Source organism: Psammomys obesus, unplaced genomic scaffold (assembly GCF_907164565.1).
Source record: "Psammomys obesus unplaced genomic scaffold, mPsaObe1.curated_primary_1811, whole genome shotgun sequence".
Classification (NCBI taxonomy): Eukaryota; Metazoa; Chordata; class Mammalia; order Rodentia; family Muridae; genus Psammomys; species Psammomys obesus.
In genome coordinates this window covers 845293-866965 of record NW_026589447.1, presented here as the reverse complement: position 1 = coordinate 866965, position 21673 = coordinate 845293, and the positions used below count along the sequence as shown (strand labels likewise).

At 40.9% G+C, this 21673-nt stretch overlaps 2 protein-coding genes across 2 annotated transcripts; one reads left to right on the top strand and one right to left on the bottom strand.

Moving 5' to 3' along the window:
• The first annotated feature begins 3737 nt into the window (after nt 1–3737).
• On the top strand, nt 3738–9646 carry Awat1 (acyl-CoA wax alcohol acyltransferase 1). The gene is made up of 7 exons (XM_055605131.1): nt 3738–3813; nt 4883–4990; nt 5274–5344; nt 6441–6645; nt 7281–7452; nt 9087–9286; nt 9492–9646. Exons 1-7 carry the CDS (start codon nt 3738–3740, stop codon nt 9644–9646), a joined length of 987 nt encoding a protein of 328 aa, XP_055461106.1.
• A 9430-nt stretch (nt 9647–19076) lies between these two features.
• Nucleotides 19077–19392, bottom strand: LOC129675038 (NADH dehydrogenase [ubiquinone] 1 beta subcomplex subunit 1-like). The gene has a single exon (XM_055605099.1). The coding sequence runs from the start codon at nt 19323–19325 to the stop codon at nt 19152–19154; it is 174 nt and encodes a 57-aa protein (XP_055461074.1). The 5' UTR covers nt 19326–19392; the 3' UTR covers nt 19077–19151.
• Between the last annotated feature and the right edge of the window lie 2281 nt (nt 19393–21673).

Sequence of the window (21673 nt, the reverse complement as noted above, 5' to 3'; positions counted from 1 at the left end):
AGTTGAGTCATTTACTTAAGTGAGCTCTCAGATACACATCTTGATGTGTTGGACTTATGAATTCAAACTCAGCAGTAATATTACATCTATGATCATGTTTGTATAGGAAAAAAAATACTCAAGACAAATGGACACCCAAACATTTGCAGTTAGTAGTGATTACTTGTGTATGATGAGGTTATATGTAGCTTTTGTTCTTGTTACACTTTCCTAGGTACTTTGAAAATTGTCTAATTTACATGGATTATTTCCATAACCAGAAAAAATATATATACAATTTTAATTATTTTATTTTCATGTGTAAAACTACTTTGTCTGCATGTATATCTGTTTATTATGTGTGTGCCTGCTGCCGGAGGAGGCCAGAGAAGAGCACTGAATACCCTGGAAATGGAGCTAGAAGTAGCTGTGGGCCCTCACGTGGTTGCTGGGAATCATACCCAGGACCTCTGGAAGAGCAGCCAGTGCTCTTAATCAGTGAGCCATCTCTCCTGCCCCCATCAACTTTTATTTAAAAGAACGAAGAAGAAGTGCCCAATTCACACATACCTGTAATCCCAGCAGTCTGGAAGGCAGAGGCAGGTGGATCTCGGTGGGTTCGAGGCCAGCCGGGTCTACAAAGTGACTCCAGGACAGCCAGGGATACACAGAGAAACCCTGTCTCCAGACAAACAAGAAAAAGAGGGGAAAAAAAGAAAGCTGTTTCCAACTTGTAGGAAGCAAACTGCTGAGGCATAGGAGAGTAACTTCATTAGTACAGAACATTGTCGAAAATGAATAAATAGTGTATTGCACATATATTGCTTCAAATGGGTGCAAATACCATCATATATGCACAAAGCAGGTTCTGTGTGCCATACATTATTCAATTTATATTAAGACACAACTATTATCATACAGAAGTCGGTGGTATTTTACATATGAAAATACTAATGCAAGGGTTGGGATATGGCACTAAATGGAATACACACATACACACACACACACATACACACACACACACACACACACAAACATTTTCTGTAGTTTAAGTGTCTTCTAAACAATGTGCCTTCATTTTTTCAGGGGACAGGGGGAAATAGAAAGAAATACTGAGATTTCACACATTATTGAAAAGTTAAGCTAGGAGGCTAGCTTCCTGGAGAAAACAATTTACAAGGATGAGAGAGTGTGGGCAGGAAGGTGGTGTAGGACATTCTCTTCCGGAAAGACATAGTGTCAGAGATGCAACCTCATCCTATCCTCAGCTGATGTCACTACCTCAGCACAGCAGCTGTTCAGCACTGCCTAACACTTGCCCTGGGGCCAGGCTAGTTTCTAACCAATAGGAAGCCCTGTTGAAGGAGGAGGAGGAGGACACTCTGGGATAAGGAGAAGCAAAGCTTATGGAACTTTCCTTAATGCCAAACCGCCTCAAAGGTCAGAGGGCACCTGCTTTCCTCTCTTGCATTCTTTCCTCTCCCTTTTGGAATGTGTCCTTTGTTCTCTATTGCTGTGCATCTTATTATCATCCGTTGAGGTCCCTAAAACATACGCTTCCATAGGATTCCAGTGATCTCATTGTACATAAGTAATCATCTGGTCACAGAAATCAAAACTGAAACACTGAAGATTGCACACTTGACATCAATGACCTAAAACTTGGCAGACATTAAGAACAGTCACACTACTAGATATGTAATTCAGTATTTGAGCACTTGCCCAGCATGCTCAAAGTCATGGGTTCAGTTCCCAGCAACACACACACACACACACACACACACACACACACACACACCAGTTACAGTGGCAAATAAAAGGCGGTCCTTATTCCTTTAGATAGATAGGAATCTTCAGTTGGAGAAAGTGAAAACAATAAACATGTATATTGTGTAAAAATTACAAGGTCAAAAAGGGGAGGCAGAGAGAATGAGGAGGTTAACTTACTCCCAATTTGACCTGTAATTGGTATCACCTAGATTTCAAAATTAAGGAAGACAAAAACCTGGAGGAGAAACCTGTATATTCAAACAGACTTGAGAGCTGGTGAGATACCTCAGTGAACAAAAGTGCTTGCACTATAAACCTGATGGCCTGAGCTTGATCCCAGGGATCCACATGGTGGAAAGAGAAAGCTGATTCCCACAAGTTGTCCTCTCTCTCTCTCTCTCTCTCTCTCTCTCTCTCTCTCTCTCTCTCACACACACACACACACACACACACAGAGTATAAAACAGAGTTGGGCCTACACTTGGAACTCCAACATTCAGGAAGCAGTGGAGCTTCTGTGCCCAGCCTGGCAGCGAGAGCTAGATAGCAAGACTCTGTATCGAAATAAAATGAACTTGAACTCTTGAAAACTGCCAACATCAGGAAAGACAAGGGGAGGCCCGGAGCGTGTGGAGACTAAGAAGATGATGATTAGGGGGAATGTAGAATCGTAATGAGATCCTGGAACAGAAAATGGACACCAGTGAAACGGCAGGCCCAATTCAAGTAAAACCTAGGGTTCAGTTAACAGAGTCTCCAATTTATATTTCTTCATTTTGATAAATATATAATGTTTACATAGCACACTAAGCAACAGAGAGGGAAAACTGGGTGAAGAATGTAGGGAGTTCTATGTACTGTTCTTAGTTCTATGTATAGTTATTAGGGGATGACATCTGGAGAGGTAACCCAGAGAAAATCATGAAAAAGATGATTCTAGGTTCTCGGATAATGGTTACTTGGAAAGGAGAAAGAAGATTCGGGTGGGAATAGAGCAGAAAGTTCTATATTTTCACCTAATGGTGCCTATTGTTTGATAATAATTAATCAAGCCATACATTTATTTAAATGATTTTTGTATCTGGGTTCTATTTTACAGCGAAACAGTGAGATGTGCAATTAAAATAGAGACTCAAATGCCACAATAGCCAAATATAACCAGTGAATCTTATTTAGAACTATAAAGACATTTGCCTATATATTGAATATAAGATATTGTTAGGAGAATTGCTACGTTGTTAAGGGTAACAGCAGTAGCGATGTTGTGGAAGAAAACATCTGCAGTTTTATATTTCCAAAATGAAGGATTTAGTGATGAAATGGCATGGTGTCACACAGTCGCTCTAAAATCCTCCTCCAAAATAAGGAGACAAGTATGCCAAAAATGTTAATAATTGGGTTTTTTGTTGTTGTTGTTGTTTTGTTTTTCTGGTCCTTGGGTTCAAACAATAGTTAACTTTAAATATAAAGACGGAAATGTGCTCCAGTCTCTACTTCTGTGTGCATGTAGAAAAAAAGTGTGAAGCAGGACAGCCTCTCATCACACTGCTTAACAGAGACCCAATTCCACGTGTTCCTCACCCTATGACCCCTTAGAATATTCTTCTCGCCAGTCATCTCCTTCAGTTTACACCCCTTGTGCTCCCTGAGTGGCCTGTGAGAGAATCCCCCCTCTGAGTATCTGCTGCTTGGACTGAATAACATCCATTGTCCTTCTTTCTTCATCCTGATGTCCCCATAGTCCCAGGAAAGAGTCAAAGGGTGGTGGGCGGAGCTAGACCTGTGGGGGCAGTACCCAAGGCTACTGAACAGACTTCTGCAGTGGGTGGGCGGAGGGAGTTAGGGCAAGGAAAGGAGAGGGAAAGAGTCGGCTCTTCAGGCTCTTCATCTTCTCGGGTGTTCACTATTAAGTCAGCTTCCAGAGGCTGGCAGCGCCTTTCACTGGGACAAGCTCTGGGACCTTTACCTCCCTCAGGCTCCTGAGCATCATGCCTTGCTCGAAGAAGCCTGATTATTTACAGAGTCTGCTTCTCTTGCAGTGGCCCCTTAGCTACCTTGCCATCTGTGAGTATTGAACCAAGAGTGCCCAGCAGGAAGGCAACCCAAGAAAGCAGGGCCAGACCTGGGTGATGGTCTTATGGTCTCAGAAAGTCTCATGTTGGGGCCTTTTGATCAACTTAGATGGTACTAGAGAGCCGTGCTGTAGATTCTTAAGCTCTGTGTATTCTGAACGAAAAGGAACAGGTGAAGCCCCGAGGCATAGTGCGAACAAACGGGAGTGTGGAGCACGATCACATCAATGTGATATGCCAGTTAATTCCAGGCACTCCTTCCCCTGCACTACCTCTAGAGAGAAGTGTGTGCAAGGGTTTCCTTGGGAACAGGGAATTGCACAAATGAACAGTTAGCATTGTGGGCTTAGAGAAGAGGAGCCTATGGAGGTTTTGCTTCTTGGTTTCCTTTATTGTGTTGTTGCTGTTTTATTGATGGTTTGGTTGGATTTTGTGAGACAAGTTCATGCTCAGTGTGGTCTCTAACTTATTATCCTCTTGTCTCAGCTTCCTGAGTCTTATGCCTGCATGCCCAGCTAGATAGCCAGCATTCAAGCCATAGAGTTTTCCATTCTGAGAGTGGAGTGTTAACGTGGAGTAAAAGGAAAAAAAAATGTAAGGAGTGTTGAAATAAGCAAGAGGAAAAGAACAGTGGGTAGGAAACAGTACAGGACTGGAGATGTTGCATGGGAATGGTCAAGAGAGAAAGAAAGAGTATAAGAACAGTGGGATGTAGACTCATACACTGTTACAGATCCTGAGATAATGGAAAGGAAGGGAGCTAGGGGGCAGGAAGAGGAAAATGATAAGCTGAATTCGAGCAGTAGACATGCAGCTTTTCCCAGGCCCAGAGCCAAAGTACCGGTATGGTGACTAGACAGGGAGCCAGGGAAAAGAGGTAGGAGGAGAAGTGAGGATTGCATATGGTAGATGACAGAATATTCTGAAGGGCAAATGTCAAGACCTAGACTGTGCTGAAGCCCAAGATCAGAACGTGGGTAGTATGAGGTAGTAGTAATAGGACTGGGCAGAGCCAAATTCTGCTGCCAGTACAAGTTTGGTCTGGCCTGCTCTTTCCTTAGTTTGGATCGTGCAGCCATTGCTCGTTTGCCTGTTGTTCACACCTTTGTGGCTGTTACCAGCACTTTACTTCGTCTGGTTTTTCCTGGACTGGAAGACTCCAAATCAAGGTAAGACTCATGAACCTAGGGGAAAAAAAATGTTCTACCCTGGTCTAGTACCGTGCTTGTAGGAGGCTTCCACTCATCATGCCACTGTCTGCTGAGTTCCTTTCAGAGAAATCTCTTCCAAGTTCTCAGAGCCACAAACACTAGGCAGCTGGAAACATTCTGAGAGTTCTTCCTTTCCTGCCTCTTGGATTTAGTCCCTCCAAGACAGTAGGGAGTCTCTGGGTGAGTGAGAGGTATGGAGTGGAAATATGAATATCACCCTCTGCCGGCACTTTTGTCTCAGGTGGCAGACGTTCGGCCTGGGTAAGGAACTGGCGTATCTGGACCTACTTCAGAGACTATTTCCCCATTACAGTAAGTATTCCTTCCTCAGCATCCCTCTCAACATTCAAAATGCATATGCATTATACCAAATGACTACGAGTGTCCGTTAGAAAACTGAGCATTTGGTCAAAGTGTCGGCTCTGGCTAGATTACAGAATGGTCTTCTGTAATTTGTTGGGATATTTTGGAAACCCTTGGCATGACCCGCCAAGGGGTCATAAACTAAAGGGATGTGTCATTCCGTTTAATAAACACGACTCCAAAACTTTCACTGAATGCATGTTTGGGCTTCAGAGAAGTAATTACAGAGGAATTCATCATGAGCAAGCAGCTCATATCTGATGGGGAGGACGGGTGAGGGCATAATTCAAAGCTGGTGCAAGACACAGATGTGATTCTGATGAAGGGTAGAGAGGAAATGGGTTCACAGATGTGGCAGTACTTAAGCAGAGGTTTCAGTGGTCACTAAAAGTTACCTAGGCAGATACTGAAGGAGGATGACTCAAGCAAGAGGCCCAGAAATGGACTGTTCTGAAGCTCCTCTGGGTATTCTTTAAAGGAGATGACAGACACAGTTCTCGTTCTGACTTTTCAGATTTCTTTCTTTTCATTTGTGTATGAGCATTTTGTCTGCATGTATGTAAGCATAAAGCATGCATTCAGTGCCTGAGGAGACGAGAAGAGAACCCTGGATCCCTTAGAACTGCAGTCACGGGTGGTTGTAACCCCATGGGTGCTGGGAACCCAACCAGGTCTTCTGCAAGTGCAGCAAGTTCTCCTAACTGCTGCACCATCTCTCTCTGCCATGCTCTGTTTTTATTTTTAGAGCAGAGCTTTCTGACCATGACATATAACATAACATTACACAAATACATCATTCTCACGGACCCAGATGACTGAGACTGCTTGCAGCCATAAGCAAGTAGGTCATTGATTTCATTTGCCTCAGATCTTATCTTGTCACCTCAGGGTTGTGGAGGTCAAAGTCCAGGCATCTTGAAACCCTTGTGTGCTTTGTCTGTTAGGCAGCTGTTTGAGAGAATACCCAAATCTCTGACAAGTTTTTACCTTGCTGCTCCACGTGAGCTCATTCCACCGTCTGTGCCATGTGTTTCCATGCTTGCAGATCCTGAAGACTAAAGAACTGCCACCTTCACGCAACTACATCATGGGGGTCCACCCCCATGGGCTCCTGACCTATGGCGCCTTCTGCAACTTCTGCACTGAGTCCACAGGCTTCTCAAAGATCTTCCCAGGCATCACTCCTCACTTGGCCACACTGTCCTGGTTCTTCAAGATCCCGATAATTAGGGACTACCTTATGGCCAAAGGTGCTTCTGTCATACTCACTGGAGTTTCTGGTCCATGTCACTATAGATCTTTCATACACTGCACCCTTTCAAGCTTCTTCTCACCCCACTGCACCATTCCTTTTCCCCGTAATCATAGGGTGGAAGTCAAAGCTTATGTCTTGGACCGCTTAAACCTTGGCTCTGTTGCTTTCTGTAAGATCATGGGCAAATTAGCTACCTTCTAGTGGACTCAGCTTCTTCACCAGAAAAAAATGGTGCTGGGATAGTATGGTGATTAAATAAGCATTCTCTTAAGTATAGTAACTTATATAAGTAAAGCATTCAATATAATGCCTGGTACAAAGTATGTGCTCAATGAACAATAGGTAGTTCCATTAATGGAAAGAAAGGTGTAAGAAAATTTAAATTCAGAAAGTTTTATTTATTCTACTGAAAACCATCCAGCTGTAGCTTCCATCCAGTGCTTCCTATGAACATTGCCTTTAAGTGAAGTGTATTCTCTCTGCTCACTGCCTTCTCTTTTCCACACTTCTATCCCATCTCCTTGAGCTTTTCCTCCTTTGAGCTCTAGGAACACAGAAATCAGTCTATTCTCTCTGACATTTGCTCCTTTCATGATAAGTTTGTCCTCTCTATGTCTTGATTCTGTCTAGGAGTGTGTTCTGTGAGCCAGCCATCTATCGACTACCTGCTGAGCCATGGCACTGGAAATCTCGTGGGCATTGTTCCGGGAGGAGTGAAAGAGGCCCTACAGAGTATGCCTAACACCACCACCCTCATTCTCCAGAAGCGCAAAGGGTTTGTGCGCACAGCCCTCCGACATGGGTAGGTGTCCCCCAACAGGAGGAATAGGTGTCCCTCTCTGCAAAACATGACTCTGTAGATTGTGCTAAGATGAGTACCATTTGAGTTTGCCCCCTAGGAACTTATGATGGAGTAGGAGATGTGGGTGTCAAATATTTTTAAAGCTTTAGGGCATCTGCTTCCTCTTGGCAAGCTGCACCAGTTCCCAAGAAGTCAGACTATGAACTTAGGTACAATGTCCAGGGCAGTTAGACTCAGGCTAACATGTCAATTACATCCACATTGTCTCTGCAGCTAGTAAGTAGGTATAATCCACATTTGTTTGCAGACGAGAAGTACAAGCCACACCACAGAACAATGGGTCTGTGTGAAGAACCTGATTTAAAATCCTGGCTCCATGAGGCTTGAAGTGTAGTGCAGTGGTAAAGCAACTGCCTGACAGGCATGAGGCTCTGGGTTCCATACCAGCATCAGACAATTAATAATGATGTTGATGATGATGATGATGATGATGATGATGTCCCTGGCTGTCTGACTTACCATACAAGCTGGGATATCGTTCTAAGCCTTGGGATTTTCATCTCCCTAACATGGCTACTGATCATTGTTGCTCCTGCATTGGGTGACTGAGCTTTACAGCTCAGGCAGGACCTTTCATTTATGATCCCCCCTGCTTCAGCTTCATGGGGAGCTTTGATTACAGTTCTATGCCACCAGAGCCAGTGAGTTATGAATGAATTCGCTCATATAAAATACCTACCGTGGACTCTGCACACAGTGGGTGACTGATAAATGCTAGCTGCGCTGCCTTGGGAAAAGAAGTGGGGAAATGGAGCTGGCATCTGGAGTAATATGGAGTGTACCAGTTCAGTGGTCTAGCTCATTGAACACAAGGGCAATTGCCCTATTGCATACTCAGGGAAGAGGCAGATCTGTCTTCAAAGAAGCTCACTTGAGGGGCTTATCAGTCTGGAGTATGATAAATGAGCTGTGAAAAGAGCTCTGAGTTGGATTCAGGAGACCTGGATTCTAGTCTAGGATCTGCTGCTCTCTGACTGCTTGCAGGATCTTCATTCTTCTGGGGGCCTGTGCTCTGGTTTTCCACACTATGTCCTCACTGTTATAAGGAACCAATCAAGTAATGCATGTCAAAATGCTATGTTTATTTTTTCTCACTTAAGGGCTATAAGGAGCTTAATTATTTTTCCCAGAGCACTGTTCTCAATAGGTTGTTGTAGACTTTAGAAAAGAAACAATGTTCTCTGCTTGAATTTCAAGGACAATACCTTATGCTTGGTCTACTTGAGGGAGGGGCATTTTATACATCTCTACACATAACCTGCATCTTGTGATTTCTCTAGCAGAAAGTTTGATGTTCCCTCCTTGACAACCCCTGGAACCTTTTCACCATATGAATGTCTGAATGTCTCTTCCTAGCTCTTCTTTCCTGTCTGCATCTCTGTATTAAGCCCCTTGTAATCCAGACTAGAGACAACACTGTCATTGGCCAAAATGAAGGACTCTGTTTAATGTTTAAAAAAAATGTTTTAGACTTCTAGTATTCTAGATCTTAATAGATGAGTGTCTGGCCTTAAAGTCCTTCCAGCATGTTTCCCATGATAGCCTGTTTCTGAGAAATGAGGATTTTCCTACAGGGCTCATCTGGTGCCTACCTTCACGTTTGGAGAAACTGAGGTATATGACCAATTGGTGTTCCACGAGGACAGCTGGATATTCAAGTTCCAAAGCTACTTCCGCCAGATCTTTGGTTTCTATTTTTGTTTCTTCTATGGTCAAGGCTTCCGTCAAGGCTCCTTTGGACTCCTACCATACCACAGGCCCATTGTCACTGTAGGTGAGTGCTGCTCTCAGCCTCAGGGCCATGTAAGCTCTTCCTCGCATCCATCTAACTGCATTTACTTTTCCCCCAACAAAGGAGGGTATCAGAATGGGAGAAGCTGAGAGCTGGCTGGAGTGGCCAGAGTATGGTGCCCAGGGAAGGAGAGGGTAAAAGAAATGAGGATTCTGGCACTTTTCTCTGTTTTCATCTCTTTTGACAGTTGGGGAGCCTTTGCCACTGCCCCATGTTGAAAACCCAAGCCCAGAGATGGTGGACAAATATCATGCACTATACATGGATGCCCTGAAAAAGCTGTTTGACCAGCATAAGGTCCAGTATGGCTTCCCAGACACCCAAAAGCTGCTGTTTTTGTGATTGAAGAAACTGTACCCAAGAGCATGGTGACACGTGCTTTGGAGAGGAAACTGGGTTATCTAGAACCAGAGAGTCCTGGGAAATGAAGGAAGGTGAAAGACGCTATGTGTATAGTCAGGGAGAAGAAGCCAAGAGCTCCTTACTGACCATAACACTGCCCCTGCCCACACCCCCACAGGAGTTGTCCCTGTGGAGCCCCATCCACACATTGTTCAGAGGAGAACACCCTGAGGCCCCTCTTGCCCCACATCCTTTCTGAACCTGAAATCTTAGATTCTGAAGGACTCAAATGACTCACAGTCACCACTCCAAGTTTTTAAAATCTTAATAAAACATTTAAATTAATATGTGTTTTGCATAGATACCATAAATTCAGCTAATTTGAAGCGCAAAGTCCAGCAGTGCATAATATTTTCAGAGAGTTTTACAGTGACCACCACAAGCTACTTTGGGAGTTCTTTCAAGTACCACTAGAAACCCTATTCCTGTTGGCAGTCACTGCCCACTCCTTCAGCACCTGGCAACCACTGATTTACCTTCTGTCTCTAAGGCTTTACCAGTCTGAACATTTCACATAAATGGAACAATATAGCTTATGTTCTTTCATGATTGGCTTCTTTCTTTCAGCATGTTTTCAAGGTCCCTCCATATTACAGTATGTAACAGTGCTCCATTCTTTGTGACTGAATAGCAACCTATTGTAGATAAACTATTTTGTTTATCTAGTCACTAGTGGAAGGACAACTGTTTTTTCCCCACTTTTTAGCTACTATGAATAGTACTGCTACGAGTATAATATACAACTTTAAAATAATCTTCTATCCTCAAATACAAAGGCTTACTTCCATACTACTGCCAAGCATGATAAAAGGTTCTTTTTTTGAGATCAGTTGTCAGTAGCCATAAACATTTCACATGTTTTTTCCTTGTAATGATCCTTGGTTATGCTAATCCTTACTATATTCTATCTATAGTTTTTTTTTTCCTAAGAACTGTATTCTGGATACTTTATTTTCTTAGTTTTGTTTGTTTGAGATGGTATCTCATGTAGCCCAGGCTAGCTTCATGCTTGCTATGTCTCAGAGGATGGCCTTGAACTTCTGATCCTCTTGCCTCTGCCTCCTGAGTGCTGGGATTACATGAGTGTGCCACCATGCCTGATTTATGTGGTACTTGGAAAGGAACCTGGGGTCCAGAACATGCTCAATAAGTACATGGGAACAAGGGAACATCTGTGTTTTAGGCTATCAACTGAGCTACATCACCAGCTCCTGTATTCTGATAAATGTAAAGAAGTAAATAAAAACAAGGATGTCTCTTACTTCAGAAAGTAACCAGCAAGAGACATTTTAATTTTTAAGGGGATGAAGAGATAGCTCAGTGTTTAAGAATACATACTATACTGCTCTTTCAGAGGACTCAAGTTTTGTTCCCAGCACCTACATTGGGCAATTTTATTTTACCTATAATTCTAGCTCCAGGGACTCCAGTGCCTTTTTCTGGCATTCTCAGGCACTTCAATCACATACACAAGTCCCCATACATAGATAAATGAAAATAACAATAAGACACCTTTTTAAATTCACCAAATAAACCAAAGTTAAAGGCCCATTTAGACCACTTTTCTCTTTGTCTTTGCTTGACTCTTAACTGTTACATAATTTGTGGTCTATTTCTAACCCAGACTTCTCTCATAAGCAATAGCCAAATGTATCCAATTTACCAATCTCCAATAAAGACCTTTCATTCATCACGCCCTGTTTCAGGCAAATCATCTCCTTCCTTCCAATTTCCATTTCTATCTCCAAGTCATACCAACTTTACTAGCTTTCCTTGAGCCAACAAGCCCCTCCTCTCCTCTACTGTCATAATCCAGTCAAAGACCATACCAAAATTCATAGACTACTTCTATTCTGTCTAGTAAAACCTGCTCTAATCAGCTCTTCCGTCAGACTACCTTGCTGAATCTTAAACCTCATTAGTCACCCTCTAAAATAATTTCTCACTTCTACAATGACCCTACCAAAATATCCTAACCTATGTTCTGGTACCACTAATGTTCTTAGATGATAACAATTGTGGCGTAGAAGACAATACTAAAAATGAATGTAGGTGGTGCTAGGATAGATGTACTTGCTGAAGTGTTTTTAGAGCCTTTAGACTTTAATTCTAAAGTTCAGAACATTAATGGACATTGCAATTTTCCTTTAAAAGATATTTTATTAATCTTTGAGAATTTCATAATTGTATTTTGATCATATTCATCCTTTCCCTCATCTCTTCCAGGATCCATCCCCCATTCCATACCCACCCAACTTTGTGTCCTCATTGTTTTAACCCATCAAGTCCAATAAGCACTTCCTATATATTTTTGAGTGTGGGGCCAAAAGTTGGAGTATGTTAGATCTGCCAGGCACCACCCCCTCAAAGAAAGCTAGCTCTTCTTTTCTTGACAGCTGCCACTTACCAATAGTTTCTCAGGTAGAGGTGGTACTTCATGCCAACCTCTCACCTCTATGCTATGTTTAACCTGGCTTTAATTTGTGCAGGTGTTAATGCATGCCGTCAGAACTGTTTTGAGTTCATATGTGTAACTCTCCTACTGTGTACAAAAACATTAATTACCTGTGGTAATCCACCACCTCTGGCTCTTGTAATCTTTCTGCCTCCTCCTCCACAATGATTCCATGAGCCTTAGAAGCAGGGGGCTGGATATACATGGCCCAGTTAGAGCTAAGCATTCCAGTCACTTATTCTCTGCACATTGTTCAGTTGTGGGTCTCTGTGTTAATTACCATCTACTGAAAAAAAAAAAAAGCTTCTCTGAAGAGGTTTTAAAACTATACTGCTGCATCTGGGATCCAGAGCACAGATGCAGGGAACTTAGTCTTCAGGCATGTAATGGGGGCAAGTGGAGTTGGAAGAACATGTCTGAACACTGTAATTTTCTAAAGGGGAGTATTCAATATACCACAAACTTATCTGGAGATCGAACCTTTATTTCAAACAATATCTATTAAAACTTCACAGGACATTTGGAGTTCCTCTAAATATAATGCTGACCTACAGGATGAGGTTTAAACTTTTCAACATGGCAAAGAATAGTACTAGTAATATAAAGTGGCTGATTTGCTTTTGGATCCTATCAGACCGGAGGGCGGGGAGCACTTAATAAAAGTACATTTACAGAATAAATCAAAGCATCACAGGGATCGATACAAATGTAATTAAATCAAAGAATAATTGGTTTTGATGTGTTCTCACCTGTTCCTTGAAAGTAATAATGAAAAGAAAAACCTCAAGGTCACACAACATGGAAGCATGGCTATGTATAGTTAATATCACAACTCCCTGGAAGAGTAAAAGAACAAATGGATGGAAGTTTAAATCTTGACCTTCTTGTTGGCATGTGCATGTTATTCCCCAATACCCCTGTATCTTTTACCTTATCTTTACCCATTTCCATCCTCATCTCTTTCAATATTTTTGGGATACATTAATATCTTTTCTAAAAATATGAACAAATAAGTAAATCTTTTTATGAATATACTTCAACTTTGCTTCACTTAAAAAAAAAAAAAAAAGAAAGGTATAGTAGCTCCGGCTTATGATCATAAATACTTGGAGTAAGGAGAACAAAAGTTGGAGGCCTTTCAGAGCTACAGTGTAAATTCAAGATCAGCGTGGGCAACTTAGTGAGACCCTATCTCAAAACACAAAAGCAAAATGAGAGCTGGAGGATAAACGTCAGTGGTAGAGTTATTTCAAAGCATGAATGGGAGCATATGTTTTATTTCCAGCATACAAAAACAAATACAGAAGAGTGAGAACATACCAAAGGGGCCTAGAAACAACAGGAAAAGTCCCTCAATGGTAATCTTGTAAGCCACAAGATAAATAATATCACATTGTATTATAATCTAAAACATAACATACAATATAATAAATTTGTAATATATTCTAAACAATATCAAAATTTCATAATTTATCAATATTACTTATAATATGGTTAATGTTTTGTTATAAAATAATATGATTATTATATAAATACTTACTGAATAAACATTGCAAAAGAGACTAAAACTAATAGAAGAATGGCAATATGTGTGGACACCAATCTCTAAGAGGAGAACCTTCACTTCTTCTGTATCCTCAAGTGTCTACTAGACTGAGCAACTCAATTTCAAAGACTGAAGTATGGGAAGGGGGAAATTAAGTCTGTTCTAAAGTCAAATGCCTCTGACATAAATTGATTGGCCTGCTCTTTGATCACCTCCCCCTGAGGGGGGATCAGCCTTACCAGACCACAGAAGATGACAATGCAGCCACTCCTGATGAGACCTGATAGACTAGGATCAAAAGGAAGGAGAGGGGGACCTCCCCCATCAGTGGACTTGGGGAGGGGCATGTGTGAAAAAGGGGGAGGGAAAGTGGGATTAGGAGGGGAGGTGGGAGGGGTTTTTGGGGGGATACAAAGTGAATAAAGTGTAATTAATAAAAGTTAAAAAAAAGTAAAAGAAAAAGTAACTAAATATATATAATAAATAATGTACAATAGATCCCATAGATGTATCTGTTAGAATAGTAGCCTTTTTTCATAAGCAACTTGTGTGCTTTTTGAACTTTATTGCTGTTATGGTTTGAATGAGGATGGCCCCCACAAGCCCATGTAATTGAATACTTGGTGGAACTGTTTGGGAAGGTTTAGGAGGTGTGGCATTGTTGGAGCAGGTGTATCACAATGCCAGGCTTCAAAAGCCTCCTAATCAAGCAGTCTGTCTGCCTCCTGTTTGTGAGCTATGAGCTCTCACCTGATGCTCCAGCTACCTGCCACCATGTCTTCACTCTGCCATCATGAACTGTAACACTCTGAAAATGTAAGCCTATAAGCCCAATGAAGTGCTGTAGGAGTTGAATTGGATATGGTATTTTATCACAACAATAGAAAAGTAACTAATACAATTACCCAAAATAATTTTAGAGAAAAATTGAAAAATTGGACAGGAATCTCTTTTCCTGGCATCTTAAGGTAATCCGTTAAACATAATTACTGGTATTTTCATTTTTACAAAATAATTTTGGAAAGCATTCAAGATTCAAAGGACTGATTTTCCCTCTCCCAGCAGATATAAAGGATTGTTCACTTGTTAACTTTTACCCTAGTGGTTAGGTTTTCCACAAACTTTTATCATGTTTCCTTCTTATCTGGGGTGAAAAAGAAAAAGCCAGACAGGGATGGTACACATCTTTAATGCCAGCACTCAGAGCAGAAGCAAACAGATCTCTGTGAGTTCAAGGCCATCCTGGTCTACATGTTCCAGGACAGCCAGGGCTGTTACACAGAGAGACCCTGTAACAAACAAACAAAGCAGTAATGAAAGCCCAGACTTATCTTCAAAGGGATAAAGCTCCCCTGGAATCACACCGTCTAGGTAATCACTTAACGTTATCTCCAGCTTCATAAAGAAGCCAATTTAAACTGACCCCAAAGGGAAGAATGGTAGCAGAGTCTCAAGTTTCTGTTAAAACCCAGCCATTCTTACAGGCCAGAGACTGGGAGAAGGGAATGGCAATGAGCTCCAGGAAGTGGGGGATGGGTCTTTTTGAAAGGTTAGGGAAAGCAAGCCAGACACCTACTGTGGCATTTCTCTAACTCACTTAGGACCACTGAGCTTCATTCCTTAGAGCCTCTGTCCTTACATTTCTTTAGGCGGGCCGTACAAATCCACAATATTTGTCAATATACATCTGCATACATATACATATACATATATCTCCCTCTTTATTCGCATTCACAACAATAGGCATTATGATCTTTATGGTTCTTAGTAAGTCTGGTAGTGGAGATACAGGTTTACAATTGTTTAGCCCATACATACACTTAGAAGTACAGTAGCACCTATTACCGTCTTGGAAAAGGTTCTTTGGGAAGCTTCACTAGAGAAAAGGATAAGGACAAAAACTTTTTTTCTGGAGGCATTTGTTTTCAGTAAAATGAATCATTTTATTGATTCCTGTTCTGCCCATCAAATCCAGTTCTCCTTTTTTTTCCTTCTTTTTTACTCTTTAAAAAATTCTTTCATATCTTACATCACAACCACAGTTCCCTCTCTCTCCTCTCCACCCAGTCCCTACCCCTCATCTCCCCTCTCTCCCAGATCCATCCCCCTTCACCTCTCCTCAGAAAAGAGAAGACCTCCTAGGGACATTAACCCAATACAGCAAGCTACAGTAAGACCAGGCACCTCCCCTCATATTAGGGCTGGACAAGGCAACCCAGTAGGAGGAAAAGGGTCCCACAAGTAGGCAAAAGAGGCAAGGACAGTTCCCACACCCTCTGTTAGGTTCCCCACAAGAATATCAAGCTACTCATCCATAACGTATATGCAGAGGACCTCGGTCAGAACCCTACAGGTTCCCTGATCTCCAGAATATATAGATATAAAGAAAGTTTCTTCAACAAATGGTGCTGGTCTATCTGCATGTACAAGAATGCAAACAGATCCACATCTATCACCTTGCACAAAACTCAACTCTACTCAGGATGATCTTTTCCAGATCCCACCATTCACCTGCAAATTTCATGATTTCTTTGTTTTTGATTGCTGAGTAGTATTCCATTGTGTAAATGTACCACAATTTCTGTATCCATTCTTCCACTGAGGGGCATCTGGGCTGTTTCCAGCTTCTGGCTGTTACAAATAAGGCTGCTACAAACATGATTGAGCAAATGTCCTTATTGTGTACTTGAGAATCTTTTGGATATATGCCTAGGAGTGGTATAGCTGGATCTTGAGCAAGCACTATTCCTAGTTGTCTGAGGAAGCACCAGATTGCTTTCCAGAGCCATTGTACAAGTTTACATTCCCACCAGCAGTGGAAGAGGGTTCCCGTTTCTCCACAACCTCTCCAGACGTGTTGAGTGAGCTATCCCAGAAGCAGAAAGATGCACACGGTATATATTCACTCATATAGACATATAATATAGGATAAACCTACTAAAATCTGTACACCTAAAGAAACTAATCAAGAGGGAGGACCCTGACTAAAATGTCCAATCCCTATCCAGAAAGGCCAAGAGGATGGACATCAGAAGAAGGAGAAAAGAGGGAACAAGTCAGGAGCCTGACACAGAGGACCTCTGAAAGGCTCTGCCCTGCAGACTATCAATGCAGATGCTGAGACTTATAGGCAACCTTTGGGCAGAGTGCAGGGAATCTTATGAAAGAAGTGGGAAACAGTAAGATCTGGAGAGGACAGGAACTCCACAAGGAGAGCAACAGAACCGAAAAATCTGAGCACAGGGGTCTTTCCTGAGACTGATACTCCAACCAAGGACCATGCATGGAGATAACCTAAGACCCCTGCACAGATGTAGCCCATGGCAGTTCAGTATCCAAGTGGGTTCCATTGTAATAGGAACAGGGACTGTTTTTGACATGAACTGATTGGCCTGCTCTTTAATTACCTCCCCCTGAAGGGGAAACAGCATTACCAGGCCACAGAAGAAAATGCAGTCACACCTGAGGAGACCTTATTGACTAGGATCAGAAGGAAGGAAAAGAAGACCTCCCCTATCAGTGGACTTGGGGAGGGACATGCATGCAGAAGATGGAGGAAGGGAGGGAACAGGAGGAGGGAGGGAACCACAAGGGGGATACAAACTGAATAAAGTGTAATTAATAAAGAATTAAAAAAAACTCAAGTCTAAGTGGATTAAAGACCTCAACATGAAACCAGATACACTGAACCTGATATAAGAGAAGGTAGGGAGTAGCCTTGAACACGTTGGTACAGGAAACAACTTCCTGAACAGAACGCCAATAGTGCAGGTACTGAGATCAACAATTAATAAATGGGGCCTCATAAAACTGAAAAGTTTCTGTAAGGCAAAGAACACCATCAACCAAATAAATTGACAGCCTACAGAATGGGAAAATATCTTCACCAGTTCCACATCTGACAAAGGACTAATATCAAAAATATATAAAGAACTCAAGAAAATAGACAACAACAAACCAAATAACCAAATTTAAAAAATAAGGTACAGACAGATCTAAACAGAGAATTCTCAATAGAGGAACAAATTGCTGAGGAACACTTAAAGTAATGTTCAAAATCTATCTTACACCTGTCAGAATGGCTAAGATAAAAAAAAAATTGAGTGACAACTCATGCTGCTGGTGGAAGCACAAACTTGTACAGCCACTTTGGAAGTAAGTATGGAGGTTATTCAGAAAATGGGGAATCGGTCTACCTCAAAACCCAGCTATACCACTCCTGGGCATATATCCAAAGGACGCTCCGTTCTGTTACAAGGTCATTTGTTCAACTATGTTCCTAGCAGCTTTATTCATGATAGCTAGAAACTGGAAACAATGTAGATGTCTCTCAACTGAAAAATAGATAAAGACAAACAAAACAATCAAACCATAATGACATAAATTGTCAGAGATCAAAACAATGACTACCCTCTGGAATGAAATCTCCCCAGATCCAGAGTGGATGATATTTTATTGATGTTGGAGGTAGAAAGCTATTGTTTAGTAGAAGAAAATGAGACTTCCAGTGAGCTCTAAGTTACTCATTGAAAGTAACAAAAATTGGGCAGAAGCCATCATCTTGGTGTATTGGTTAGTTTTTATCATGAGTTTTCCAAGCACATTGTATTTTTTCCTTTTCTTACGCACATCCCAGAACATGAATAGGGCCCCAAAGTACAGTAAAGAATTGATGGTAATAATCAGCCTGCCCCAAGAAGTACTTCATCTTCTTTCTCTTCGAGAACTGCTATCTTTTAATAATCTACAGTTTAGCTCAAGGATGAATCATTTGTCTTTGTCTCACTTTATAATCCAAATCCATTGTCTTTGGCAACCAAACACACCAAGGTCCTTCATAGACTAGCTCAAATACTTTAAAAAAATCAAACAAACTTTCTTTTAGTGACAGACCACACTGATTTAGCCCATGCTGGAAATATCAGCCCTACAGATTGTGCTGCCCTTCAGTGGATTCTTCTGAAGACTGTGCAAAGAAGTAGGAAACTTAGAAACTCACAGTGGAAGAGAAATATAAAAAGCATGAAGAAAGATCTTCATTAGAAAACATACTTCAGGCCAGGTGTGGCGGCACACTCCCTTAACTCCAGCATTCAGAAGACAAAAGTCCAATCTCAGCCTGTCTATATAGCGAGTTCCAGAACAGCTAAGGCTACATCATGAGACCCAGTCTCAAAACACAAAAACTCGATTAGATAGGTAGGTACGTAGATACATACATACATACATTCATTCATACATACATACATTCATACATACATACATTCATACATACATACATTCATACATACATACATACATACATACATACATACATACATACATACATACATACATTTGGAGCTGAAGAGATGGCTCGATGGTTAATCTTTTTTTTTCATCTAAATCATGTTTTTATTTCTTTCACAACTTTTAAAATGTGATCATTCAGTGATTTAACCACTTTACTTCCAAATAACTTCTTCATTGGACCTCAGTTCCCTTTGAAAAAGCATGCTCTTATTCCGGAAGGCAGTCAGCTTTTCATCATCCCTCCTGTCTAGATAACATCCAAAGATAAAGCCCGAGGGGACAAGTATGTGAACCCAGTGGTCACGAACCAGCTGAAATAAGTTCATGATGACTGCAGCTCGGTGCAAGCACGACCCCACAACCAAGGGCAGCGGCAGGAAGCTAGGCCACCGGTGCCGGTGGCTCGATGGTTAATCTTGTGTACTGCTCTTCCAAAGGACTTGAGTTCAGTTCTCAGAATCCATGTCAGGTGGCTCAAAACCACCTGTAATTCCAGCTCCAGGGGATCAACTGACTCTCAATTCTGAGAACATCTGAATTCATGGGCACACACTCATACACACACACATGGGAGGAATACATAAATGCAGAAAATTTATTTGGAAATAATCTCTCTGGTTTATACTTTTGGTGCATAAATCCAAATTGGCAGGGAATAAAATGTTTTTGTTTTAAATTCTGAATGTCTTGTAATTCCTAAATTCTCTTGGATACTTGATGCAGCTATTTATTTTCTTATTTTTTTTAATTCAAATGCTTTAAAAATGCTTTTAAATTTGGTTGTGTATCCCTTTTTAAAACTTGCTCCTTTCTTGATGCTAGAAGCTTGACCTGTCTTCTTCCAATTTATCACTAGTGTCATTCTTTAGTGATCAGTTTTTAGCCTCTGGCTCTCACAAGATTTCATTTTTGCCATGATCTTAGCATTTCTAGGCAGCCCTAGATCATAATCTAGAATTTGGGCTGCCAGTCTAATTTCCTTAAAGTTGGAAACTATTAAAAAGGGGTTCCCATCTATAGGAACTGTAAATGATGTTTCTTAATTCATTACCCCATGGATTCTTCATCACAACCCTGTCAAATAGTAATGAGGAAACTGAAGCCTGAAGACATCAATGAACTTGGCCTAGTAAGATAGGAAATATAGGATGGAGGACTATAAAATATGGAAAAAGTGGAAGTTCATCTATAGGACCTCTTCTCTCATTCAGGTTAGCTTCATAAACGGGTAATATAAAATACACAGCAAAATATGACAGGTTCTGGTTAGGCTACTTTCCTTCGAAACATTTTTTTTTTAAATTCTTGCCTCAACCTAGCTGTTCCTGAAGTCCCTTTATATTTTTTAATTTCTTGAGATTCATGTAAGCATCCTAAAGCAGATAATAGGAAAATAAACAACAAACTGAATTGCTGACAAGTAATCATACATTAAATATTTATTAAGCAGTATTTATTAAACAAATAGAATAATATGAAGACAGCTATTTATATTTGCCTAGCATCCTAGCTTTGCACAACCTCACTGTAACCCAAAAAATTTCATTAAGCTGAGATTATGCTCTTCATTTCATACATGGTGAAATTATGGCTCGAAGAATTTGAGTGACTCATCCAAGGTAACACCCTTGAGCCCCATTTTCAGATTTGAGAGCTTGGATGTTCTGATAATCAATCTGTGTTCTTTTATTCATATTACATTAATTGGAGGTTTACAGGTGGGGTACACAAGATAAGCATGCATGAATAATTAACTGACAGTTCAAATTAGTGTACATAATTTCAAGAAATGTTAAAAAGTGTCAACTGACTGATATGGACAGTAATTGCAGAAAAAATATTAGGGAGATCACTGTTAATAAAAATTGGCAGAGAGGGTCTCAGAAAATATGTAAGACCTAAGCCTAGCCCTTGGAAAATAGGTAGGAAAAGGACAACTCGGGGTGGAGGGGACACACATTTCAGTACAGAGGACAGACAATGAAAGTACAGAGTAAGAAAGTGTTAAGTATTTTCTGGAGAGAGAAGAAAGAGACTGATTTGCCCAGAGAAGTTTAGAAATGCAGCTCAATGGTACAAGAGCAAAATCTTAGGCTCTGTCCCAAGCACCACACACAGACAAAACAAACCAGCAAACCCAAAAACCTAGAGAAGAGAAATTTGTATTGAGGGAGAATGGAAGGTTGATAAAACTTTCTTAAATTTCTGCCTAAAGTATTTTGACTAGTAGATAACAAAAATCCTCAAAGTTGTCTAAAAGAGTGAAACTATGAGGGTAGCATTAGACAGATTGCATTTATGTGGAAGGTGGCTGAACGTAAGGATGAGACAGAAACCTATGAAGGCGGAAAGAGGCAGTATTAGAATGGTAGCATGAGGACCATAAAAGAAAGCCAATTACAACTGGCAAAGACAGGAATGTTAGAACATGATGAGATAGGAAAGAGTGGACTTTCCCAGGAGCTTTAGAGGCTAGGTAATTTAAGAGAGGTACAATGAATAGAAATGAGCAAGATAAGTAGGAGAACTGGTTCAAGCAATTTCTTTTTCTTTCTTCTTTTTTTCTTTTTTTCTTTTTTTCTTTTTTTCTTTCTTTCTTTCTTTCTTTCTTTCTTTCTTTCTTTCTTTCTTTCTTTCTTTCTTTCTTTCTTTCTTTCTTTCTTTCTTTCTTTCT

What these genes read in the sequence shown, in the direction of transcription:
- Awat1 (XM_055605131.1), top strand. Translation starts at nt 3,738, where the DNA reads ATGCCTTGCTCGAAGAAGCCTGATTATTTACAGAGTCTGCTTCTCTTG. An exon ending in GGACTACCTTATGGCCAAAG is followed by an intron (nt 6,646 to 7,280) that starts GTGCTTCTGTCA and finishes GATTCTGTCTAG; the next exon opens with GAGTGTGTTCTGTGAGCCAG. An exon ending in CGCACAGCCCTCCGACATGG is followed by an intron (nt 7,453 to 9,086) that starts GTAGGTGTCCCC and finishes ATTTTCCTACAG; the next exon opens with GGCTCATCTGGTGCCTACCT.
- LOC129675038 (XM_055605099.1), bottom strand. Translation starts at nt 19,325, where the DNA reads ATGAACTTATTTCAGCTGGTTCGTGACCACTGGGTTCACATACTTGTC.